We start from the raw sequence: 27771 nt of genomic DNA, 5'->3' as shown, positions 1-27771 counted from the left end.
TGGCGAATGTTATGTTGCTTCTGCGACCGCTATCGCATTGCGCGAGCTTTTTGAAGATGGCGCCGCCGATAAACACCCTCCTGCAGTTTTCGATGCGAAGCATCTTATGGTCGGGGCTATGTCACTCCCTCCCTCCCTTCCTCCGCCGTGCGGCGTCCACACCCCTACTGCGCATGCGCATCCTACTCCCCCTCCTCTCCTTGTCTCATCTCCTCTCCTTTCGGCATTCCTCCTCTCCTCTCTGACACTCCTCTCCTCTCCGAATTGCCCAATGAATGGCAACACCTGCCGCTCCGCGCGCGATAATGCGAAGCAGCTTAGGTTAGAGGCGCGACGGTAGGCGCCCCAGAGACACCGGCAACAGTCACCAACGCCGCGCGTTCGGTGAAAAAAACGCCGACGGCGTCGACAACAGTTCTGCGCGTTGATGGTGCTGCTGCATGTCCAAGTTTATACAGCTGATAAAACTACCTTGAGTCGACCCCATGGCTGCTTCGCATACTACTCAGGGTTCCCCTATGGGAAGATGGTGTAATTTTTTTTTATATACGATGAAGAGCTAGAAGAACTTGACGCACGGCGACGGACGCAGCAGCAGCGGTTTATGTATGCGATGCAAGCTGTTCGTGCTGTTCTCAGAGGTACCCTATCAGAGGATTTATTTCTGCTCCGCAGTATGCTGACTGATGACTCATTGCCGATCGCAAGAGGACAGAAAGCCTTATGACCCGAGGCATCCAGGATTATGTGATCAACCTTGTGCCCAGATACACGGACATACAATTCAAAGAGCAGTGCCCCAGCATCTTCCATGATACCATGAGGACCTGAAGAAGTCATACACACGAACGTAGCGACGAGAATTCGCCAAACTGCGACTGTTCGGTTACGTACCTGAGCGTCTGGCAAGTAATGATCGGGTCGTCATTTTCGGTTCGTGATAAGCTCAAACCGCGCCAACACGCGAAGTTCCCGATTATGCCTGACGCCCGGCTGCGCAGCGGCGGCAGGAACGAGTGCGCAAGGAGCACGGACTTGCAAAAGTGGAAAGAGTCGGAAACACGTCATTTTTCCGGAAGTCGTAGCAGGCGCGCGCTCTCGCGCACCGTCTCCAGATGGAGCACGTAGAGCGCGCTCCGTAATCACGCACCGGAAGTCGCTTTTTAGCCGTTAAGTTTAAAAGAGCGCGCTCTGCTGGATAGAGCGCGCTAGAGCCCCTTAACTTAACGCGCCCACTGGTTGGAGTTAGAGTGTACTAGAATATAGAGTGTTTTAGTTCAGCGTCTTTACGGTCCGCTCCACTCCGAGTTGCCCCGCTAAGCCACAGCGGAGCGGCGGGCGACTTTCACGTTTTAGTTATGCGTGTAGCGTAGCGGAGCGGAGCTTTCGTAGTTGCAGCGCTCTCTGGGCAAATTCAGCGTAGTGAAACAAAATAAAAAACCGTTTTGTCACTTTTACAAAGTAAGACGAGTAGATATAACTTATTTGTTCATGAAGTATCTAGACGGGTGCTTGTAATACGTTACTGGTCCATTTTATCGAGTGGAAAATGAAGCGTCGGCTTGGTGAACGCCACGTGATGGCCAGCGAGTTTGCATTTCGAATCCAATCGAATCCTTTCTGACGCCAATGCGCTGGCGACGTTTTTGGTAGCTGTGCTGTTCACTTTATTTCCTTAAAAAAAAGTTGGCCGCATATCTGCTTGCTTCGCTGCAAATGACATCGAAAGACGATAGTCTTCTGCCACCCCTGATAAGTAACACCCTCTCTTGTCCACCCTCCCTCCCCTCACGCTCTTCCCCTCCCCTCTCACTCCTCCCATGATGGATGCAATGGAGATTTTGCTGAATTCAATTCAAATTTACCGCGTTCGCCCTGCTCTCGCGCCATCTGTTGGGACCTTTTATTACCGTTGACTTAAAGCCGGCTGCAGAGCCGCGGCTTCAGTCGGCTTCTTTTAACGCGTAGCGTTTCCTACACCATTTCTAACGCATTCGACGCCATTTCTAACGCATTGATTTTTCATTTACTAACGCAAAAACCAGTACAATATGTATTCCTAATTAAATGAACGCTACGGATTACGGTTATGTGCCTCAAAACTCTGTACTGCTATATTAGCCATCCTATACTCCGTTTCATACATCAGCCAGGTGCAACGCTGTAAAAGCTGCGCAAGAAGTACGGCCATTAAAATGTATTACTCCGCGCGTTCCGTCTATGCAGCGGTCTATGCTTCGCTGCGCGCCAGCGGCGTTTGCTCGCGCGAGCTTGCACGTGAGGCTGCAGCGACGGGCTGCAAATAAAACGCGCATAGCATGGCATTTTCAGCGCAGCTTAAGAAACTAGGGTCTTTAGAGTTACGTATCTATGTATTTTCTATTAAAGGAACACACCTCCTAATACTTACCTAGTGATGTTGCGCCTCAGATATGCGTAATATTTACTTTGTGATCGATTACGTTCACAAGTATGAACAGCCGTACCAGTTTAAGTAGTGTGGGCGGTAAGCAAGTGGTCCAATTTTGGCCGGGTGGCTGAATCGGGTGACAGACAGACAGACAGACAGACAGACCAAATTTTCAGCGTTTAAGTTCCCCAAGAAAGACTATCGTCTTTAAAACAGCTGGGAGGTGTAATACACAAGTTATTCGCGCTCACAAGACTAATGCATCGATGCAAGGTGCTTCGATGCACGCGCGAGAGAGGGCGGGTGCATCGACCACACACGCTAGCGGAAGACGGCAGCAACGCTCCGCGCTCCGCTTAGGCAGCTTGTAAGCGGAGCGTGTTTCTCGCTCCGCTAGCCCGCTTGCGGCTAAGCGGAGGACGCATGCGCATTCGTGCTTCCGCTCCGCTCAGCACCTAAGCGGAGCGTAAATACGCTAAACTAAAACACTCTTATGTCTAGTACACTCTAGTTGGAGTGGAGCAGACGACAAAACGGATAGGCAAGCCGGCGCCGTTGCTATAGCAACTGTAGCAACGACGAAGAAACCGACAGACCCGCGCGGCGCCGAACCACCCCGACACGTACGCGACGTCACGCAAGCGAGCCAATCAGGAGGCTCACACCTGCGCCTAGCGACAGTGACGTCACGACACAGAGGAGACCAATCAGGTTGCCGGAAAGCTGTGACATTTTCTGCTAACGGCAGATGACATTGATAATAAGCCATTAAAGGCTTCCGCCTTAAAAATTGGAGCTGGTCAAGCCATGTAATGCGTGGGATGGATAACCTGTGGACCATTAGTTACAGAATGGATACAAAGAGAAGGGAAGCGCAGTCGAAGACGGAAGAAAAGTAGGTGGGGTGATGAATTTAGGAAATTTGCAGGCGCAAGCTGGAATCAGCTAGCGCAAGACAGGAGTAATTGGAGATCACAGGGAGAGGCCTTCGTCCTGCAGTGGACATAAATATAGGCTGATGATGATGATAATGATGGTATTTATAAATAAGTAACGATATAGTAGCACACTGCGCGTGAATGCCTTCTTATTTGCTTTTAAATTGTAGTACAAATACCGTGCTTGTGCGAGCTCTCTGTCAACAATGAGTAAGAGTGTTTCTACTGTTATATTTATATATTATTTTTATAGCGAAACTGTTAAGGGCTCAACTTTCGATCGTCGCGTCCGGCAATAGAAAAAATGTGGTTGATCCCTCTTATATAGGAATCGGTATAGAACACGAAAGTGAAACGTGTCTTCACAGAAGTAGTGTAATGTTTATTGCACATTGATATATAATGTCTATTGGTGTTTTGTGGCTAAAGCGCCCTTAGGCGTTGATGCACCCACGCTGACGCCTGGTGGCACGTCTCCTCCATCACGACTACCAACGTCGATGACCATGAGCAACCGTCGTGCATATGGAAGCTGCACTACGCTGCACACGCTAGCACAACGCGAAAGACGAAGCACGTAACTGACACACTAATACAACGCGCAAGACAAAGCACGTAACTGAATCGTCACCGAGTCAAATCAGCGCGTACAGCGCGTCGTAATTGCAGCCTCCGCGATCAACTTCAGAAACATTTTCAGGGCTAATTGCGGAGGCCACGCTCCGCTGTGCTGAGTACGGTGAACGACACCTAGGTGGCGTTGGTAGTGCTTCTTGATGCCAGCGTCCCTTCGAATGCTGGCATCGAGGCGTCGTAGTGCTGAGACCACCGAAGCGTTCACTGTCGGTATAGTGCCTAGAATATACTTACTAGTGTGCCGACCGCGGGCTTTCCGGTGGCACGGAGAATGATGCCTTCCGCCGGCGGCCACCAGACGGCGATAGCCGTACGGACCGTGCTATGCCGAGCGGCGTCTCTAGCCAACGCGCGCGTGTGCGACAGACGCCAATGGACTGTCCCAGCCCGTTTCGTTCTGCGGAACGTTGGTTGAGGTGCAAAGCGTAATCGAAAGAATATGATTTTGTTGCACTTACAAACGATCGTATGCACAGTTATCATTATAACGCTACACGATACGGGGTGTTTCTGCGAAAAATACCAATAAATAAATACGTGGTTTCCGAAGAAGTGTAACTTTTTTCCACAGTAAACTATTATATGCGAGACATGTCCACAAATGCTAAATTCACACCAAGTTGTATCTAATTACCATAAATTAAATTAATTACCATAAATGAAGGTAATTAAACAGGGCACATTTTCATAGGCGACACACCGTCAACTAATTTTGAACGAGCGCTCAATGTAGCAATTATTAAAGTGTTTCTCACAAGCGACAGCCGCCAGAGTTAGCCTTCGATCTGCACTCTTATATTCTTCTCCCACTCGGCAAAACGTTCTGGCCAGTCAGCAGGCGCGCTGAATAATGAGACTTGCTCGTTATTTGAGCGGTATCCAGTTGTACAATATGGGACAAAACAGGTGCTGTGTTTACGCCTCGTTTTCTGCGACGACATGTCGGTTCCGTCCGTGAACAAACACAAGTACGAACCATGCGCACAGAAAATAACCCCAGCAATGACGTGCGGAGGCACCACACGCTACTTGCTCGAAAGCAACAACGCGCCGCAACCGACTGCGCTTACGAACGCGCATCCGAAGTGCACCCGAAGCGCAAGCGACCCGCGTGAGGCAAAACGCCGATGGCGTCGACAACAGTTCTGCGTGTTGCCGATGCTGCTGCATGTCCAAGTTTATACAGCTGATAAAGCTAATATCATTACTCCGTATAGCTCTCTACAAGTTTGCTATCGCAATTGATGCTTCGCCTTTCAGGTGAAACTGCGACCACTTTTTTCTGCTCGTAGGCGGCGGCACCGCCCCAAGCAAGAGCGCGGGTACACGGAGGAGTGTTAGATATATAAGGCGCGTCTGTGTAGCACTCTGCAAATGCGTTTGTGGCGCAATGGGTTAAACGCTCGGCGATCTATCGTCGCGGACCGAGAGGTCGTGGGTTCGATTTCCAAATTTTGCATGTTTGTGGAACTTTTTCTTCTGGTTTCTTTCTTTGTATTATGTTCGTGTACATTGTAAGCTGACGTATTTCCGTGACGGAAATACGTCAGTGAAGTCTTGGTGGACCCCGGCATAAAACACTTTCGTTTTTTAAAAAAAATGTCACAGTTTCGCCCTAAGGGCGAAGCAATGAATGCGATAGCAACACAGCAATGTCATACGAAGTAAGGTGAGCGGCCTTGGTAGCAATATGAATTGTAGTAAACATGAGCTGATTAAGTAAGCAGGTGTGCTGCGGCGTAAGTAGACCGACATGAAGAGAGACTCGATGACCACGAGAAGGCGCGTGTGAAACGGTGGTGTTGATGAGAAGCGCTTCCCGTGGGCAGCGCGTGCGAAGGGACACACCTGTAGTGCTGCACTGCCGATCTGGGCAGCATTGCATGTGTAGCGTGCGTTGGAAAATGTGGCCCGACTATTACTAACTGAATGAACAAGCGTGGTGTGAGCGCGCACAAACAAACATGAATAGATCACACTGAATGACTGCAGCCAACGACTGTCAAAACGCTGGCAGCGCAACGTACCTTCGCCCGCTGCGCGGGCGAAGGTACGTGCGCTCTATCAACGGAAACTGAGCGGCATAAAGGTCGGAGCCGTGTGGAGATAAGAGACGGTGCGGTCGAACGAACGACGAGCGCGGTTGTTGGAAGCGTAGAAGTGCGCCCCCCCCCCCCCCCCCCATGCTCCCTCCGGCGCTGGCTTCCCGCTTCCTGGCTTGCGCGTGGGAGAGATAAGAGACTGTGCGGAGCGACGAGCGCGGTTGTTGGCAGAGAAGTGCCCCCCCCCTCCCCTGCTCCCTCCGGCGCTGGCTTTCCGCTTCCTTGCTTGCGCGTGGGAGATAGAGTGTGTTCGCTCTCCGTGATAGCGCGCGTCCCCCCACGCTTCCGCTGGGGTATACGGCGCGCGGCGAAGATTTTATCTATACGGAACGTCACGGCGACGGCGACGACGACGACGACGCCGACGGCAGAAATCCGGTTGAAGTGTCCATATAATTGCTATCGCAATAAAATCTCTCATTGGCCGTATGCTGTATGTGCGAGTGAAAGCGAGCGAGGGCGAGGGACGCGCGCTTTCACGGGGAGCGAATGCAAGGTGGAGAGCAAACGCGACTTCCCAATGGTAGGGGAGTGGTGGGTGAGGAGGGCATCGAGGCACCCTATAATGTGCGTGTGCGTGCCCGCTGGCACTAACACCCTATCCCCTTTCTCTCCCACTTTCGCCTCCCTGTTGGCGCTGAGCCGTGCTCCCTCAAGGGCTGCAGAAGGTAGCGTCAACCTTTCCCTTTCCACACGAACCACTTACACCAGCTCTCCCACTGCGGTGCTTGCGCACAGCCCTGCCGGCCTCTGCCGCCGACTCTCTCTGGGCTCTCGCCCGCCTGTACCCTAACAGTGTGGACAGCGGCGTTCAGCCGTTCATCACGTGCCAAACGTTTTGACAGCGGTTGTGTGCGGTCACACTAACAAGCAGCACAACTGTTGTCGACGGCGGCGGCGTTTTGCCCGCGTTCGCACCGAACGCGCGTGGCGTTGGTCACGTGTTTATGAAAAAATCACAGCATATCCACGGGGTGAATGATGATGACTGGGCGAAGCTCCGGAGGGAATCATCGGATCTCCCGCTTAAGGGGACGCTAGCACAAACGCGTTAGAAACGTGCAGTACTCTCTAGTAAGGGGGAGCTGCCACAGCGTCTTACGCAGTCATTTACACATACCGGAACGTGCACCGCGTTTGCCGACGCCTTCACATGACTGCTGAGAGAGTATACCCCCCGTATTCATAAACGCTCCTCGACTTGAACTTGACTTGCCACCGCCTTGGGCAGCGCGTTCGAAACGCGTTGAAGGTAAGGCGGAGAGGCCACAGCGTCTTACACCAGCTTCTTACACGGGCCGTAATGCGCTAGCACAAACGCGTTAGAAACGCGCTAGAAACGCGGCCTTTCGTTAATGTTGGGTATTTATTGCCAATTGCCATCGTGGTGCTTGTTTCTATGTGCGCTTCGTGGCGTAGTGGGCTAACGCCGCGCGCTCGGAAGCGAGGGGTCCCTGGTTCGATTCCGCGCTACGGACACAACTTCGGAATTTTTTTTCTCATTTTTCTCAGACTGGTTACACACTACTACTATGACGACGGGACGGAACGGGTGCCGCTATAAGGAGCTTCGCTCCTAAAACGTGCCATCCTTTGCCGTATACCCGGTGTACCGTAGCGACCATAAGGCCATGGTCCCTGTGGTCAATAAATAAATTAAAACCACCGCGTCGTATATTTCTCATGCTTTACTAGTTTAAATAGCCAATTACATCATCACATCTTAACAGTAATAATTGGAAATACATAATTCCCACCATAGTACAGCTTCACTGGTCTTCCATCTCCACCCCAGGGGAAGGGCTGACAGTTTTATTGTCTGTATCTAAGTTGTATTATTTGTAGTGAAGGCGTATGTTTTCTGTTTCTCGCATGGCTAATGGAAAATGTCAACATCTCCAAGGAACACATTTATTACCTGAAAATATTTGAAGATAAAACAAATCATGAGCGGTGTAATGCGTCATCCCATGCTGTGATATGCGCAGATGATGCAGTACATCCAAGAAGACACCAGCGTCTTCGTCCAAAGGCTGAAGGAGTACGCCGACACGGGCAAGGAGGTGCAGATGCTTCACAAGTTTGAGGAACTCAGCATGGACTTGACGGCTCGAGGTGCGTTTGGAATCAACGAGCGCTTCCAGGGAAAGCCTGACCACCCGTTTATAACCACGTCCAAGGCAGTAGCCAGGAATATGATGAAAGGTCCATTCTACTATATCGGACGTAAGTCATGGGTAATTACTTCAGACCGCTGCTAGCCTGTAGAGCGGCAACGTGGAGGAATGCCTTGTCGAGTGCTATGTCGTGAATGGACATGCATACAGCTGACCCCTTATGACACACAAGATCATTTATCAAAAAAATTGGCAAGATATTTCTGTCATGTGGGATTCATGCATGAAGTGCGCGCATGAATTGTCGTACAGGTGATCGAGACCGAAATACCCTTGCACACCTTTCCGGCAGGCGCCATAGCGTACCCAGACATAACGGTGTATGATGCAACACCCATTGTATCGGGTGTGCCAAGAACGCCCTACCTTTTTGAGCCATGTGCACCTTTACAGATGGTCTTACTGTTGGGTGTTTTCGTAGAACCGAAAGGGTGGACGTACGGCGAAAGTATGTTTACACCCTTATCTGTGCAAGCATCTTTATTCCGCACTGAATCGCTAATCAGTTCAAGCGCGATAACGATAACAAGTGCTCGTCACTGTGTTTACGGGGTGTGTTCAAAAAGAAACCGAACTTTTGCTATAACATCTTTATTGCCTATTGTAGAACATTTTAAGCACTGTCCTCTTCACAGTAGTCCCCTGTACTCGCAATGCACTGTTCCCATTGTTTCTTCCATTTTTGGAACGCCTCCTGGAACGCACTTTCTGGGATGGTGCGCAACACTATTGCAACAATGTCTTGATTCCCCTGTATGGTTTGGAAATGACGTACTTTCAGCGCCGTTTTAAGTTTGGGAAAAAAGGAGGAAGTCTGCCGGGACTAGGTTCGGAGAATACGGTGTATGGGGGATAACGGGAGTGTGATGTGTCGCTAGATAGTTGTGGATAAGGAGCGATGCATGAGGCGGCGCAATGTCGTGATGCAACACTGAGTCTGGTTTTCCGACAATTCATGCTTCTTATTGCGCACAGCATCCCTTAAACGCGCTAGAATTAACCGGTAGACTTTTTTATTGATATGATATAAGGAGATGTTGACGCACAAATAAGGCGCTGGCAACTGCTTAGCTCGTGAATGGGTCTAACCTACAACACGCAAGTATACATGTGAAGCAACCTTCTAAGCACCGGAAAAAATTATTTCACAATAACACTACAACGTAAAAAAAAAATACGTGGCACATACAATATGAAACACTCAAAGACCTCTGCAGTGACATGGAGTTATTGAACTTCTTCATTGTATGTACGACGTTTTTTTTTTTTTTGAGTTGTTGTGTTGCTGTAAAAACGTTGCTTGTATGAGAAGGTTATTTGACATGTATTCCTGTATGTTGAACCCTGTATGTTATAGGTTAGACCCATTCAGGAGCTAAGGAGTAGCCGGCGCCTTATTTGTGCGTCAACATCTCCTTATATCATATCAATAAAATAAAAGACCGGTAGACTTCCTTGTTTACCATCTGACCACGTGGTACATGTTCCGAACGGTACCACATGGAAGAACAGTAAAAAAAATATTTCCTGTACAAGAATGTTATCAGAAAAATCTGCGGGACAACATCGGTCCCAAAGATAACTTGAGGCCATGAGCAAAAGTGGGTCACACGTTGTCCCTCTGTACACTTTGGGCTTCATTGTTTCAGGCTCTGAGGTGATTACGGCTTCTTATGGAAGGGTTGAAAGCAAACATTGCAAAGAGGCACTTGGTAGGCCTTACACACAAGCATTGTGCATGTTTCCTGAGAAGTACTTTAGCACCACTGGCACCTTTTGCGCATAGTGGTGGCACATGGGTAGTGCCCCTGCCATTGAACCAAACGTCTGTTAGCACAGCTATAATAATTCAGCAGTTCTTGCTTCCTCTCTTGTGATATACTAGACTGCGCCGACCTTTGCGAAAGCTCCTCCCATTGATGAGCTGTCTGCACAGCATTACCCGAAAGAACAGGGGTATGTCATGCCATTTCTGTAGTAGTGCTGGACGTCTTCAACCACTACGTTCCACATATTTGCAGGCGGCTGAAAACAAATGGCTCCCTGTCATGCCAAACTTGTCTACAATTCATCTAACTGCATTACTGGAGTGCAAGGAGTAATTTTTCCGCTTACCGGTCAACTTATTCATGCCGCAAGAGCAACGAAATTCACGCGCTTGAAGAGTGACGACAGCCAAAAAACATAAAAGAAAGCAAAACAACTCGAACTGTTAGTGCCACCTACCAATTCAACTGAAAACTTTAAATTATAGTGGCTGCATCTAAGAAATGGCGCTACCTGTTTCTGTGGGGCTACATACGTCCCTCTGTGCACTTGAGGTAGCTTTCGCTTATGGTACCAGGTGGGACATATATGTCGCAGTGACCAACAAAAGGTTTTAACTGACTCATGCGTGCTTTTTTGGACGAGAAGACCCCACGCCACCCACTGCGAATACTACATCTCCGTTTCAATATCATAGGTATGAGCCCACGTCTCTTTGCCTGTTATGCTCTTCAGGAAGTTTTCATTGTCATTGGCAGTGACAAGCCGTTCCTGTCTGATTTCAACTCGTGTCTGTTTCTAATCGTCACTCAACAAACGCGACACGAATTTTGCACTGACACGACGCATCTCAAGTTTGTCACTCACATCATGAGCTCTTTCGACATAGTCATCATCTGTTGATGGGGAGGTCGTCCAGGCTCAAGATTATCGTCACCGACCGCCATTCTGCCATGCTCAAAACGCTTAAACCACTCATAGCACTGCGTGCGTCTAATACAGTCCTTTCCGTATATTTGGCTAAGCAATTGATGTGTCTGTGTGAAAGTTTTCCCAAGTTTGTAGCAAATTTCCCACACACACGTTGTTCTTCAAGCTTTGGCACTAATCCGACGAACAGCTTGTGCACGTGCTCACTTCAGCGGCTGTAGCTCGTCAACTAACGGTCAGCGCGAAACGCGGCAAATGGAAGTTTGTTTTCTAAATCTGGCGCTACGTGCGCTCAGTAGCCGCAGCGCGCTCCCTCTGCTGGTTGGCGCTATATTTCAAAAGTTCGGTTTCTTTTATTGCGATAGCAATTATACGGACACTCCAATCGCATTTCTGCCATCGCCGTCGCCGTGACGTTCCATAGGAAGTCCAAGGGCGATAAAATCGTTGCCGCGCGCCGTATGCTGTATGTGCGAGTGAAAGCGTGCGAGGGTGAGCCGGCGATCGCGGCTCAATTTCACCCGCGCGAAAGGGAGAAAAGCGAGCAGGAAGTGCGCCGTCTTCCTTCGCCCGCGAGGTACGCAACGTTGCGAGGCACCGGGGGAAAGTGGGAGGGGGGCGTTCTTCTCCGGCCAATCGGCGCACTGTTGGTCAAGGTCATAGTATCGCAGAGGTGGATTGTTTCAGAATATAGCCCAAGGGTGCTGCTTCTGACTTGGGAACTTTCTACTGAGCGCAGTGACAAAGGTGTTTCAAATGTGGACAGTGTTTTAGGCATGCTCGATGTTGCTGTAGATACGGCGCGCGGTCGCGCGGCCGTATCTTGAGAACGATCTGCGTTGGGGGCAGAGTCTAGGCGCTTCGGCGGCTGGTAGCTTTGTGCGTACTGTGTGTTCTCGGCGCTCAGTTTGTGTTGAAGCACGAGAACGCACGAAGGTCACTTCACTCGCTGCTGATGCCGCGTTTCCTCAAGCCAGCGTTTTGACAGCGAGTGTCCGCAATCATCGAGTGTGAGATGTTCATGTTTGCTGTGCGCGCTGACACCATGCTTGTTTATCTGGTTAGCAAGCGAATGTTTACAAGTTGATACGGCCGATAAAGGTACTATCCTTAGTTCGTATGGCTCTCTGCTAATTACCTATCGCAATCGATTCTTCGCCTATCGGGTGAAAACGCGACTTTTTATTCTGGAAATTAATTCCAAATGAATACGTTTACGACTGCAATGAACCGGCTACAATTACAATATGTGCCATACAACTATTCATTAGGTGTACTGTAAAAAAAGTCGAACGCTTACTTCCAAAGTGCTTCGCCACATAGGAAGTTAATTATTGAATTTTTGTTATTTGTTGAATATGTATTTTGATTTCTCGTGCAAGTAATTTCCACCTCTCTGAACAACCCAGCTAAAGGACTAGAATTATGGTAGCTGCCACAGGCGATATTTAAACATTTCTTAAAACTTAAACATGATCACCCCCCATAAAGAAAAAAAAAGGCAAAGAAAAAAGCAAACAAGATAAAGCAGGAGAACACACTGAGCCAATAAACAATTATGTCACAAAATAATTTCATCGAGTAACTGAAATGGTGTTTTTAGACGTACAAACTACGAAAAAGAGACAAAAGAATGCGTAGAGTGAACAGATATGAGCCAAAAAACAAATATTATTTAGATTATGCTGTTAAGTGATCTGCGGAAATCATCAGTGTCTGCAGTGCTGACTCACGAAGCAAGATGGTTGTTCCAGTCATGGCATGTTTTAGGAACCGCTGGGAATAAGTGACAATGTTATGAAGCGGGGTGGTAACTTTGAGCATATATGCTCTAGACATGGTGAAATAAAGGGAGCTGATCTGATCCAATGTGTGTTGAATACGTGATTATTGTGATACCTTTTATGAAAGAGACAGATGCGGGACAGCTTTGGTCGAGTAGCGAGTAAAGGAATGTTTACACTGGATTTCTGCTGGTTACGCTGGCAGTGCGGTGTCAGTTCAAAATAATAACGAGAGTTGAGCGATGCTGTACCGCCATGAGCTTATTGATTAGTCTGACGTGACTGGGGTCCCACACTCATGAGACGTATTTCACATTACGCGAACATATGTGATATATAGTCGTCTTTTGAGCACTCGAGGAGCAAGTGAAAAATTTCGTTTTAGAAAAACAAGCCTGCCATTGGCCTTAGATACAGTTGAGTCAACATGCAGTTTTGAAAACAAAAATGCCGCCCAAGCGCTCCGTACAGATGGTTAACCAGCGAAGCTCAAACGTCCGGCCGCGGTGTTTAGCAGTGGGTTAATCCCGACGCTGTATTGAAGCGTTTCTCAATTATTAGATGCGAAGCATCTTATGGTCGGGGCTATGTCACTCCCTCCCACCCTCCCTCCGCCGTGCGGCGTCCACACCCCTACTGCGCATGCGCATCCTCCTCCCCCTCCTTTCCTCTCCTCCCTCCTCCCCTTCCTCTCCTCTCCTTGTCTCATCTCCTCTCCTCTCGGCATTCCTCCTCTCCTCTCCGGACTGCGCAACGAATGGCAACACCGGCGGCTCCGCGCGCGATAATGCGAAGCAACTTTGGTCAGAGACGCGACGGTAGGCGCCCCAGAGGCACCGGCAACAGTCACCGACGCCGCGCGCGTTCGGTGCGACCGCGGGCAAAACGCCGACGGCGTCGACAACAGTTCTGCGCGTTGCTCGTGCTGCTGCATGTCCAAGTTTATACAGCTGATAAACTACCTATACAGTTGATAAAACTAACTTTCCAACGTCGACCCCATGGCTGCTTCGCATACTACTCAGGGTTCCCCTACGAGAAGATGGTGTAATTTTTGGTTACATTTTTGTGTTTCTAATGGAACGCAAGCGCCAATGACGGGCGGATGCTGCTAACTACGACGCCGAGCTAACTCGAGATATCGAACGCATGCGAGAACGGCGAGCCGAGGAGGCGGCGTTGCGTGCAGAGCAGCTAGGACACAGAGAACGACCTCAATAACGACGCTGCTAATGGCGCGCGCGCTTGGGTGTGCCGTAGAGAACGACGACGCTGACATCAGAACGACGATGACGCTGAAATCAAGAGCGCACGCGTTCGCGCGCGTGTTTGACCAATACAACGTATTAAACCAATTCCAGGCCATGGAGCTGCGCTTGAATTCATTTTAATACGACATCGTTAAGGGCTCCGTGTTGCAGAAAATACGGTGTTGGTGTCGGCGTCGGTTTTGGCGTCGGCGTAAGCATTAGCGTCTGGCGGAAATAATCACGCCGAGCCACATTATCCCTAACCACCCCGACCGGGCGGGCCCTTCGCGTGGCGCAAGGTGTTAGCGGAAAAAATTGAATTTCTCAAAGTTAGATCCGTCACAGAAATCGCAAAATACGACTTAACCACAACATACAGACGCGATAGCGTCGGATTGTAATTTGAATATACGAGAAAAAAGCCTGATAAGCAGCAAGGGATCTTTGAATGCTATCAAAGAATGCTATTAACTGCGATAGCAATTATATGGACACTCCAAGGCGCATTTTCGGCGTCGCCGTCACCGTCATCATCGTCGTTGCCGTGAGGTTCCGTATAAAGCCCAACGGCGATAATATCGTCGCCGCGCCGTATGCTGTATGTGCGAGTGAAAGTGCGCGAGGCTCGCGCGCTTTCACGGAGAGCAAACGCACGGCGGAGAGCAAACGCGACTTCTTCCGTCGTGGGAAAGGCCGTGGGGGGATGGGAGAGAGGGAAGGGAGGTGACGTATTGACCCTGTAACGCCCACCGACGCTGCTAAACGGGGACGCTAAGGTCGGCGCTCACGGCCGGCGCTCTCGGCCGGCGCCTTGGGGCCGGCTGCGACTGACGAGAAAAATAAAGTTGGGCGGCGCGTTCCAGCGGCGCAAGCACGGCACGCGTATCCTTCATTTTCCTTCCCACTGCCGCCCGATTCATGGCCAATCCCCCGTAGTGGGTTGTGCTATTTCTATAGGCACCAAACCAAACCAAACCAAAACGCGCTAGTCCGTTCTGAAAGCCTGCTGAGCTGGTCCTCTTGTTCTGGCGCTCCGCTGCGACCCCTCGGTTCCCGACAGTGGTGACTCCGGCCTAAGAGATGACCGACCCCAGCAACCTCCCGCCCTCAGGTAAACTTCCGCCTGACGCTACCTCGCGCCCACGGGACGTCGCAGCTCTACAGCTCTGCTTGCCCACGTTATGGCGCCAGAACCCGCAGGTTTGGTTCACCCAAGTCGTAGCCATCTTTGATCTGCACCACATAACCTCGGAGACTTCGCGGTTTCGCCACTTACTTTGCAACCTGTCTGCTGAGGTGGATCAAGAAGTGGCGGACGTTATCGCTGCACCTTTGAGTGATGCCCCGTACCAGCAACTGAAGCAGAGTATTTTAGAACGCACCACGGCGTCCTGAGAGCGCGCGCCTCCAGCACCTGCTCACCTCCGAGGACCTCGGAGATCGCCGCCCTTCCCCGCTGCTCAACAGCATGCGACAGCTCCTGGGCACAAGCAACGGCGACTCGAACAGTGCGCTGTTGAGGGAGCTCTTCCTGCAGCGCTTACCCCAGTCCACCCGCCTTGTCTTGGCCGCTACAGAGAACTTGACCCTCGACCGCCTTGCCCAGCTCGCTGATCGAGCCCACGACGCGACTTCTCCTTCAGTCGCCGCCCTCTCTTCAACGCCACCGTCCTCAATCATGGCCCGGTTAGAGGCCCGGATTGACCAGGTCGCCGTTTCCATCCCGGATTGACCAGGTCGCCGTTTCCATCGACGCCCTTCGGACGTCCTCCCATGACTAGCGCGGCTCCCCCTCATGTCCCAGCCACCGTCCCTCTTCCCCGAGCAGTCCCCACTCGCGCAGTCCTCGACGCTCGCTATCTGCTGGTACCATCGCACTTTCCAGCCCCGCGCCCGCCATGCGAATGGTCGGGAAACGCACCGCGGGATCACTGACGGCGGCATGTGACCTCGCCTTACAACCCGGCCGCCTTTTCATAGTCATGGATCGAATTTCTGGCCTGCAGTTCCTTGTAGGCACGGCTGCCGAGGTCAGTGTACTGCCGTCCTCCAAGCGTGACCGCTCTTCTAAGGCACCTGGACCTACGCTCCGCGCGGCAAACTTTACCTCCATCGCCACGTATGGTCTGCGGTTCCTCACTCTGGACCTTGGCCTGCGGCGCACTTTCCGCTGGGTCTTCATCGTGGCAGACGTCCATCAGCCTATCCTCGGTTCCGACTTCCTGACTCATTTCGACCTTGATGTCAGCATGCGCCGCCATCGCCTGATTGACAGCAAGACGCGCCTCTCGATCCCTGGCGTTCTGTCGGCTGTCGCTCCCACTGGCATCCGCCCGCTGATCCCATCATGCCCGTATGCTCGTATCCTCGAAGATTTCCCTGAGGTGACGAGGCCCTGCAATTTAAATGAGTCACCCAAGCACAGCGTCACCCACCACATTGTCACGCGTGGTCCCGTCCGCGCATCCTCTTCGGTGAGCGTCTGGCCATTGCTAAACGGGAATTCGAGCACATGCTCCAGCTAGGTATTATTCGCCCTTCGTCCAGCAGTTGGGTCTCCCCGCTTCATCTGGTGCCCAAGAAAGAACCGGGTGACTGGCGTCCGTGCGGTGACTACCGGGCGTTCAATTAACGCTCACACGGTCCACGATAGCTATCCCCTTCCACAAATCCAAGATTTCACAGGCCATTTGGAAGGATGCAAATCTTTAGTAAGGTGCACTTTGTTAAGGCCTATTACCAAATCCCCGCTGAGCCTGCCGATATCCCGAAGACAGCCATTACTACACCCTTCGGCCTGTTTGAGTATGTGCGCATGCCCTTTGGGCTACGCAACGCAGCTCAAACGTTCTAACGATTCATTGCCGAGGTAGCGCGCGGCCTCCCGGCTGTATTTGCCTACATCGACGACATCCTCGTCGCGAGTCCCAATCCACAAGATCATGAGCGTCACCTCCGGGAACTCTTTCAATGCCTTCAACAATTTGGCCTGGTTGTCAACACCCAGAAATGCGTATTTGGGTCTTCCGAGCTCGAGTTCCTAGGCCACCACATCTCGGCGCTGGGAATTCGTCCGTTGCCCTCTCACGTCCAGGCCGTGAAAGACTTCCCAGCACCCAATACCCTACGCCAGTTGCGTGAGTTCCTTGACCTAGTTAATTTCACCCGACGTTTTATTCCCCACTGTGCTGAGCTTCTGCACCCACTAACTGACCATCTTCGCACGACTAAGGGCTCCTCACCCGCAATTTCCTGGTCTCTCGAAGCTGAAGCTGCTTTCAGGGCTGCTAAACAAGCCGTCGCCGATGCAGTACTTCACATCCACCCGAGAACTAACGTGCCAACCCGCATCATGGTGGATGCTTCTAGTGTGGCCATCGGCGCTGTTCTCCAGCAGAAAATCAACTCCGAGTGGCGCCCACTGGGTTTCTTCTCTCGGAAGCTGCAACCAGCCGAGACTCGCTACAGCGTTTTTGGCCGCGAGCTGCTCGCCATCTACTCCACCATCCAGCACTTTCGGCACTTCTTGGAGGGCCAGCCATTTTATATTGTAAGGGATCATAAGCCTCTGGTGTATGTCTTCCGTACAAACTCTTCCAAGTACGTCGCACGTGAAGTTCGTCAACTGGCCTTTATATCGGAGTTCACAACGGATATCCGGCACATCAAAGGCACCGACAACGAGGCAGCTCACGCACTTTCACGCATCACCTCCCTCGGCACTTCTACATCGACTGTGGATTGGGAAGGCCTAGCTCGTGCGCAGATGGAAGATTCCGAGCTGCAAGCGCTGCGGGACGATCCCCGTTCCCTCCGTCTACAACTCGTTACTCATCCGATTGTGTCTGGCTCCCTCTGGTGGGACATGTCAGCGGCTGCGCCTCGCCCCTTCATTCCGGCAGCCTTCCGTCGTGCGGTGTTCCAATCACTTCATGACATCTGCCATCCCAGCATCCGAGCCACGCAGCGCTTCGTTACACAGCGGTATGTCTGGCCAAGCATTAACACCGATGTTCGCCAGTGGGCCCGCTCGTGCCTCGCATGCCAGACAGCCAAAGTGACCCGCCACACGAAGACTCCCACGCAGTCGTTCTTGCCACGTGGCTGCCGTTTTTACCACGTCCATCTTGATTTGGTTGGACCACTTGCTTACTCTCAGGACTGTCGCTACATTCTCACAATGTTCGACCGCTTCACCCGTTGGCCCGAAGCCGTGCCCATTCCGGACATCACTGCGGAAACTGTCGCCAAAGCCTTCGTTTCAGCGTAGGTGTCCCGCTTCGGCTGCCCCAGCATTGTGACAACTGATCGCGGTCGGCAATTTGACTGTACACTCTTCACTTCGCTCAACCGCCTGCTTGGCACTAAGCACTGCCGTACCACTGCATATCATCCCTGTGACAACGGCATGGTTGAGCGGCTCCATCGCCAGCTCAAGGCTGCCCTCACTGCGCGCTGGGATCGAGAGCACTGGGTCGACCACCTTCCTATGGTGCTTCTCGGCCTACGTGCCATCCTTCGTCGCGACCTTGGCTGTTCAGCGGCCGAACTCGTCTACGGCGCACCCCTGCGGCTTCCTGGAGACTTGTTCGTTCCTTCGGCCCCCTCGCTCCAGCCGCTACAGTACCTCCAACGCCTACAGGACTGCATTCAGCAACTGCGCCCCGTACCACCTCGATCATCGGACCACAGCATCTTTGTGCACCCGGACCTTGAGTCTTCGTCCCACGTGTTCCTCCAACGAGACGCTATAAAGGCGCCTCTTACACCATCCTACGACGGACCGTACCGTGTCCTGCACAAGACGCAGAAGCCCGCCACCATCCTATTGAATGGCCACAAAGAAGTCGTTTCGCTGGACCGCCTCAAACCGGCCTACGTCGAGACGCCTCCCAAGGAGCTAGCTCCCTGCGGATGTCGCTGGCGCAGCCGTCGATCTGCTTGACATCAAGACAGCCTCATCTCTGCCTCGTCGACGAGTACATTTCGCCGTTCCGTCTGGGTGGGGGGCCCTGTAGCGCCTACCGACGCTGCTAAACGGGGATGCTAAGGTCGGCGCTCTCGGCCGGCGCCTTGGGGCCGGCTGCGACTGCTGCGACTGACGAGTGAGTGAGTGAGTGAGTGAACTTTATTGGGTCCACAATAGACGCGAGTAAACTCGACGTCACCTGGCTAGGCCCACTCGGGGACGAGTTGGGCGGCGCGTGCCAGCGGTGCAAGCACGGCACGCGCTAGTCCGTTCTGAAAGCCTGCTGAGCTGGTCCTCTTGTTCTGGCGCTCCGCTGCGACCCCTCGGTTCCCGAAAACCCTTTTCGTGGAGCAGTTTGCTCTAGAGTCCAGAGGAACGAGATGGCGCTTTCGGCGGCGCGCCATACGTTGCCTCAGCGAATGCGCACGAATACGAAACCATTACTGGTTCTGCCCTGCTACTGTGCGATCAGCTGTCAGAAATGCAACTGGGTGTTCGCTGATGCACTGTGTCCAATTCGTGCTGCAAAATGTGTAACGATGAAGGGAAGACATGTGCGGTAGTTAGCTGCAAAAATAGTGATTCGCATATTAAGGAATGGGATCAACCTGTGTCGTCGCTGCTACATAAGGAGTGTATGTGTTACCAGCCTGCATGTGTTACCTGCAAAAAGACAATTAATCCGCCAGCGCTGTATAGCTAACCTCCAAAGAAAAGACTTCAACTCCGGAACGTTGGCACTTAAGAGTGAGTACAGCTCGTTACTAAAGGAAGTAGGCCACTTACTGACACAGTAAGTTTCTCGCACGTTGTCTACACACAGCCACCCCTACTTGCACGCAAACTTGAGCCCACCTTATCGCCAACGTATCAATAATAAGTGAATGGGCGCACACTTGAATCAATGTGCCGATGTGCCGAAGCATGAGTGACAGCGACTACACCGACAAGACGCGAATGTTGGAAGCTGAACGTTTCGTGACGGTCCACAGAGTAAGCGAGGGACTAGACATCTTTGTTACAAGCTACCACAAGGTAACCGACATTTACATTACAAGCTTTGTGCGCAGCGAGAACAAATCTATCGCAGCAGAGCACACCTGCGAGCGATTAGGCTGAAAATAAACAATGAGATAGTGGCCGCACCCAGGATTAACCGAGGAACTTTACAGTCAGAAACATAACAAGCCGTGCTTCAAAATGTTTCCCAATAAATAACGAAGAGCGCACTAATCCTGATTTAATTCATAAGCGGAAAGTGTGGACAGCTTTTGATACATTTCCAGCCCGCTTTTAATAGAAGCGCCGTATACGCTGCTCGCGCTGTTTGTACAAGGCGTAATTAGCTCTGAAAGAACTTACATGTCCTCTAAAGATGTGGCCAAAGCTTCGTCTCATCCACACCGTCGCCGTCTACGATTTGCGTTGAAACGGAGGTTTGCTGCGCTGCACCGGCGTCACGCGCTTGCATTGTAAACACGGAGGCAACGGATGCGGCTGAGGCAAGCAATGGACGCGTCTCCACGTGATCAAACATGGCAGCACCTCCGGGAGCGCCGGGAAAAGGTTCAATAGCTGCGGCACCAAATGCGTATCTTGCGACCGGGCGCAAGGGGAGCTGGGGACTCAACCTCTCACGCAAAAGGAGAAAAACGGGAAGGCACCACGACAGGGAGGGGGCACGGCTTCTACTCTGCTAACCACATTGTACTTGTACTTTGCGCGGCTGCGGCCTGTCGCGCGCACCGTATCTTGAAAGCGATCTGCACACGGCTCCTACCTTTATATGCGCTGTGCTTTCGCCGCTCAGTTTCCCTTAATGCGATAGACCGCACGAACCTTCGGTCGCTGCTGCAGCCGCACTTGCTCACGCCAGCGTTTCGACAGTGGTTGTCTGTGGTCATCGAGTGTGATCTATTCATGTTGGCTTGTGCGCGCTGACACCATGCTTGTTAATTCAGTTAGTAAGCGAATGTGTCCAAGTTTATGCAGCCGATAAAACCACTATCCTTACTCCGTATAGCTCTCTACTAGTAAATTTGCTATCGCAATTGATGCTTCGCCTTTCAGACGAAACTGCGGCGTTTTTTTCTTCCGTGTCGTTGGCTATGAAAAAAATGCATGCAATATTTTTTTCGTTTTTGCTAAATCTAATATCCTCCTAATAACCTTACAAGGAATGCATCCACGTAATATCCCCTTCCAAAAACATCTCGGAGAGACTTTTAAGAGTGTCTAAGACATAAGAAAATTAGCTGTGGGCAGCACAATCATAGTAACGTCATTGTCATGTACACAAACATTTGATTTCATGTGCTCGTCTGCACCATAAAGGAACTACCATATGAGGAGCCTGATAGTGCCTGACTGATAAGTGGTGTACTAGTAACAACAAGAAAAGTAACAGTCAGGAAATTTGGTGTGCACTCCTGTACGTATAGGGCAAGCATCGCTACGAATTCCAACTGCGGCTGCGATTGCGAATAAGCAGTGGAGGCTGCGTTTGCTATGTTCTTCGAGACGACGCGTAGACGTGTTATTCTCCCCGGAATGGAGCCAGAGAGAAAGAACCAGGATAGTTTTATGTGAATTCTATATTGTCACGTGCCTTGAGAGTGAACAGGCGACGCGAAGTTTATTGAGGGTAGCAGGCTCCTGAAAAAAAAAAACACTGCATATCCACAAAGTGAATGATGAGGGGGCGAAGCACCGGGGGATCATTCGGTTAACCATGACTCCCCCGACGCCGGCAAGCGGACCCAGAGGCGGTGAGAGCGCGGGAAGCGGCGGCAATACGCCGGAAGCGTTCTCTATCTGAGGTTGGTGGCGCCGATGCTCGGTTCAAGCGCGAGCTTCACGAGCTCTCAGCTCCGGGTCCGCCTGCCGGCCTTGCCGTGCTGCTGCAGCTTCGCGAGCCCTCAGCTCCGGGTCCGCTTTCTGGCGTTGCCGTTTTGCTGCAGCTTCCCGCGCCCTAGACTCCAGGTCCGCTTGTTGTTTGCGTCGCCGTGCTGCAGCAGCTTTCCGAGCCCTCGACTCCGCTTGAAGTTGAGCCGCCACTCTCGCCTTTTCATCCATAGCGGGCGCGCCGTTATCCGAAGCGACTGTTATCATCCATGGCTGAAGCGAGAAAGAGAGCGCGCGTCGGGAACGAACACCCTTGAGCACCGACCGTTATCATCCATGGCTGAAGCGAGTAAGAGAGCGCACGTCGGGAACGAACGCCCTTGTGCACCGCAGCGCCCCTAGCAGACTCCATGCAAACCAGAGCTACGGACGACGACGATGACGAGAGGGGGGGGGGGGGGGGGGACAAGGCTCAGCCCTAAGGTGCTTCGCCCCTAAAACACGGCGCTGGGAGCTGGCTATCGAGCGGGCGGAGAAGCACACGCACTTATTTCTTTTCGTCCGTGCCTTCCTCTTGACTGTACCCACTACTGCTGGTGGCATTTCCCCCTTCCTCGGAAAGAGCATCGACTCGATGATCAAGAAGCGGTGTAATAAAAGGACACAATGACAGCTACAGGAAAAACAAAAGCACAGCACCGGTAAAGCGCGACGGCGCACAGTCTCAAGAAACTGAGAGGTTGCACATAGCAGCCTAAATAGAAAGATAAGTAAAAAACGCTTAACCTTGCACTTGGCCGCGCAACGCTTGAAACAGCGAAGCTGGGCGATCGTAGCCCAGCATTTTCCGGAAGTGCGCGCGAACTTTTCATCTTATTACTCATAGTGATGATAATTTTTTTTCTCGCGTCTCGGACTTACGGCCGTCACTGCGCGATGCATAGCGCAGCTTGCAACACCGACACCGCGTTCCAATGCCGACACCGCGTTCCAGGAGACCCGCTCCGTGAATGCGTCTCTATCTCGCTCTCATAGCGCGCAAAACCTCTTCACCTCGCTCAGCCGCGCCTGCAGAGCATGCATTTATGCGAACCATATGGTTGCGTTCGAGCGTCGTCGTCTTCGTCCACAGCTGGCGTGTTCGTACGCTCGTGCTCTGCGAGAGAGAGAGAGAGGTTGTGAAGAAGAAGAGGTGCTTTTCCTCTTCACAACCACTATCTCTCTCTCTCTCTCTCGCAGAGCACGAGCGTACGAACGCGCCAGCTGTGGACAAAGACGACGATCGACGTTCGAACGCAATCATATGGTTCGCATATATGCATACTCTGCAGGCGTGGCTGTATAGTCTAGTGGTTACGACGGTCGCTTTGGGACCGGGGTTATACGCGGGCTCGGATTCTGCCTCGGCAAGAAAGTTTATTTTATTTTATTTCTTGGTAGTTTCTTGCTACGCACAACAAGTTACGGCTGGCTTAAACAGCTTCACTGTTAAAAATATGTATATATAATAATCACGAACGCGCAACATATGGTTTCATGCTCACAACGTTAACTGTGTCAGGGCGAGGTTGTTGTTGGCGCCGCACCGTCCGGAATGACTTCGTAGTTCACGTCACAATGCGGCGCAGCACATTGTATTGGCCAAAATGGCGGCTAATCAACTTTTCACAAAGGTCATGGCGGCGAACTGGGGCCCACACCCACACTTGGTTTCCGGGATTGTAGCACACGTGCCTGTGGCGGATGTTATAACGCCGTGCATCTGCGTGTTGCTGCTCACCGATGTGCAGCCGCGCGAGTTCGCGGGTTTCCTCAGCGCGCTGAGCAAATTCTTCGGCGTCAGTAGTTAGGTGCTCGGCGTCGTGGCACGGAAGAATAGCGTCCAGCATCGTCCGAACTTCGCGGCCGTAAAGGAGGCGAAATGGTGTGAACCGCGTCGTCTCTTGTATGACGGTATTATACGCGAAGGTCACGTAAGGCAAGATGCGATCCCATGTTTTATGCTGGACGTCGATGCACAAAAAGATCATGTCTTTGATGGTCTTGTTTAATCACGCCGTAAGTCCGTTGGATTGCGGATGGTAAGCAGTCGTCTTTGGATGTCTGGTGTTGCTCAATTGAAAAATTTTGTCCATGAGCTGTGTTGTGAACGCCGTCCCTCTGTCTGTGATGACAGTGGATGGGGCACCATGACGCAATACAATGTGACACAAAGAACTGCGCTACCTCAGAAGCCGTGGCTCATGGGAGCGCCTCTCTCTCGGTATAGCGGGTTAAATAGTCAATTGCGACAATCACCCACTTGTTGCCGTCGGTTGACAGAGGAAAAGGCAAAAGAATTTCCAAACCGACTTGGTCGAATGGCTGATGAGGTGGTTCAATGGGTTGCAATAACCCGACGGGTTTCATGGGCAGTGACTTTCGTCGCTGACATTCACGGCAGCCTTTGACGTACTGAGTGACACTTGCCGAAACCCCGGGCAGTAATACATCTCGCGCACTCTGGAAAGCGTTCGTGAGGAGCTTATTAAGTGGCTGGATGTAGGCTCGTCATGGTGGCCGGATGTGGACTCGTCATGGCAAGCAAAAAGAATATCGTCCCAAAAGTCTTGAGGAACTACCAGGAGGTAGACTCGGCCGTTCGAACGGGCATTCTTTTTTTTTTTTTTGTAAAGCACGTTGTCTCATAGACAGAAGGCCGTCAATACGCAATGTAGAGGCGTGGTATGGTTGTTGGGCAGCCCTCTGAGTGATCGATGAAAGGTCGAATTTTAGGGTCGTCACGCTGCCGTCTGATTAAATCTGAGGCAGTCATGGCACCCAGGAAGCCGTCATCGTCCTCTGACTTTCCACTGATAGATTCGGCGGGTGCACGCGACAGTGTGTCAGCGTCTTCGTGCTTGCGCCCAGACTTGTAAACGATAGTGACGTCAAATTCCTGTAGCCGCAAGTTCCACCATGCCAGTCGTACTGAAGGATCGCATATATTTGCCAACATAGAGCACGGTGGTCTGTCAACACTTCGCAGGAACGGCCGTAGTGATAAGGGCGAAACTTCGTGATCGCCCACACAACCGCAAGACACTCTTTTTCTGTGGTAGAGCAGTTTGCCTCGGCACGGGGCAGCGAGCTGCTAGCATAAGCTATCACTCTTTCATAGCCGTCTTGACGTTGGACGAGTACTGCGCCAAGACCGATGTTACTGGCGTCCGTATGCACCTCGGTGTCAGCCGCTTCGTCAAAATGTACCAGGACGGGTGCTGACTGCATGCGGTGTCGTAGTTCAGCGAAGGCCGCCTGTTGCTCATTCGTCCAGGTAAATGGCGTGTCATCCCTTTTAAGGTGAATCAGGGGTTCTGCTATCTTCCAGAAGTTTTCAATGAAACAGCGATAATACGCACACAAGCCCAGGAAGCGCCGCACGGCCTTATTGTCGGCAGGAGGAGGAAATGCTGCTACCGCGGCAAGTTTGTCGGCATCGGGTCGGACTCCTCCTGGCGCTTACGACGTGTCCGAGAAACTTCAGTCAGTGGCACTTTTCTGGTTTAGGCGTAAGTAAGATCAGCCGATCGGATCGCTTCTAGCACACTCCGCAGGCGGTGAAAATGCTGCTCGAACGTTTCAGAAAATACGACCACATCATCGAGGTACGCAAGACAAGTCTGTCACTTCAGTCCACTGAGCACAGTATCCATCATTTGCTGGAAAGTAGCTGGGGCTGAACACAAGCCGACGGGGGGCACTTCGAAATTCGCAGAGGCCGTCGGGAGTCACAAAGGCAGTTTTTTCGCGGTCACGTTCGTCTACCTCGATCTGCCAGTACCCGCTTTTCAAATCGAGTGATGAAAAATACTGGGCGCGCCGCAGTCTATCTAACGAGTCGTCGATATGTGGCAGAGGGTACACGTCCGTTTTAGTTACGTTGTTTAGCTTCCGGTAGTCAACGCAGAAACGTAGCGTTCCGTCTTTCTTTTTGACAAGAACGACCGGAGACGACCATGGGCCGTCTTCAAGCATCTGTAGGACTTGCGTACGAATCGCTTCGCGTTCTTTGGCCGACACGCAGTAGGGCTGCTGTCGCATCGCGCGTGCGTCATCGCATGTGGTGATCCTGTGCCTTGTGATTGAAGTCTGGCGAACTTTAGACGAACTTGCGAAAAATTTCCTGAATTCAAGCAAGAGCTCCCGCAGTGATGCTTGGTTGTCTGTCGATAGCTCTGAATTGATGTCAATGTTGCCCAGTGACTTGTCAGCCACCCCCACAGCTCCAGAGGTAAAACATTCAGCCACGTTCTCTATTTCGTCGGCAAACGCAATCGAAGTACCGCGAGAAATGTGTCGATGCTCGTTACTGAAGTTGGCGACAAGCAACTGAGAACGGCCATCACTAAGCTGTAGCACACTTCTAGCAGCACAAACACCTTGCGTCAGGAGATGCGATAAGTTACTTTCAGTGACCACTTCACCTTCGCGCATTCCATCGCACATCACTTCGACTAGGACACTGGTTCACGGAGGAAGCGTAACACTTTCGGCGGAGACACGAAGGGCGTCGTCTCGTCGCTTGTGGTCGTATCCGTCGAGGTCTGCTGAAAAGCTGACTACACCTCCATGTAGGTCAATAACAGCGTCGTATTCTTGCAGAAAATCAACCCCGAGAATGACAGCATGGGAGCATTCGCGTAGGACAAAGCAGCTCGCCACGAATGTCGATCCTCGAATCCGAACTCTTGTCATGCAGTTTCCCAGTGGAGTAACGACGTGACCGCCAGCCGTACGAATCTGCGAGCCATGCCAAGAGGTAATTACTTTCCTCAGAAACGTCGCCATCTTCCCGCTTAAGATAGAATAGTCCGCACCGGTATCTTCTAAAGCGCTAACCGCGTAACCGTCGATCACCACCGGTATGTCGAGCGAAAGCCCCTCATTCCGTTCATCTGTAGTTGACGTCGGGTCGGTGTCATTGCTCATTCGCGTCGATCGGAGGTCTCCAGCGTGTCGACTGCCAGTGGCCTCGCCCCCAATGTCACTGTGGTTAGTTTTCACGGCGGGGACTGGGCGATTGTATGCCGGAATATCGCTGGGGAAGGGTGAAAATTGCCTTGGTGACGGTGAGCGTGACTGTCGCCCGGTAGACGGTGGCATGCGCTGTTGAGCCTGATAATTTATCTCCCGAGGTCGTTGGCCAAGTCGTGGTGGCGGTGAGTAGGTGGAAAAGCCCCGCAACCCGAGACGCCGGTATGGGCACTGGCGGTACAAGTGATCTGCCTCACCACAGTGGAAGCACAGAGGCTGGCGGTCCGGTGTGCGCCAAACATCCGACTACCGAGGGGTCATGCGTCGATCGTCAGCGTAATGTACCGGTTGCTCCTGCGGAAGCACCGCGGGAGGAGCGGCGGAGGGAAACGCTGGAGGCGTGCGTCGTTCTGCGATGTATTGTACCGGTTGGGCAGATGAAAGTGTAAACAGATTAGCCGCGTGAACTAACAGCGGGGGTGGTGCAGGGGGTCTCAGGGCTTCTGCGTAGGTCGCACGGTGGTGTTCAGTCGATGCAGGCGCGGTGTAAGCAAGAGGACAGGTGGACCGGAGCGCTAGATGAACTTCATCTTTTACAACACTCTCATAGAGCTCACCGCCGCTTGTGACGTGCCGAAAACCTGTATTTCTTCGTGCACGACAGTGCGGATGAGTTCGCGGAGGTGGTCATTGTTGCTTCTGGTGGCCGTGAAAATATCGGTAGTGGATGTCATGTTCACTTGCCGCTCGTAGAAATTAGATCGTTGAAGCATCTTCTTTATACTTACAGCCTCAGGTAAAAATTCAGCGACAGTCTTCCGAGGGCTCCGCACAAGACCAGCGAAGAGCTGCTCCTTTACTCCTCGCATCAGGTGACGCAACTTCTTGTCCTCGGTCATTCCTGAGTCTGCTCGTCTGAATATCTTCGACGAACGTGGTAACAGTTTC

General features: G+C 51.9%; 1 protein-coding gene across 2 annotated transcripts in view; it reads left to right on the top strand.

Annotated features, from left to right (window-relative positions):
- Positions 1-27771, top strand: part of LOC119449670 (cytochrome P450 3A14) — a 65105-nt gene that overhangs the window by 20163 nt on the left and 17171 nt on the right. For both annotated transcript variants that reach the window (XM_049665361.1, XM_037712892.2), the window contains exon 6: positions 8075-8312. In XM_049665361.1, the coding sequence (XP_049521318.1) occupies positions 8075-8312 (238 nt within the window). The remainder of the gene's footprint in view (positions 1-8074; positions 8313-27771) is intronic.

Source organism: Dermacentor silvarum, chromosome 4 (genome assembly GCF_013339745.2).
Source record: "Dermacentor silvarum isolate Dsil-2018 chromosome 4, BIME_Dsil_1.4, whole genome shotgun sequence".
In the NCBI taxonomy this organism is placed as follows: domain Eukaryota; kingdom Metazoa; phylum Arthropoda; class Arachnida; order Ixodida; family Ixodidae; genus Dermacentor; species Dermacentor silvarum.
Note: the sequence above shows the minus strand (reverse complement) of the source record. Positions and strands in the feature narration are given on the sequence as shown.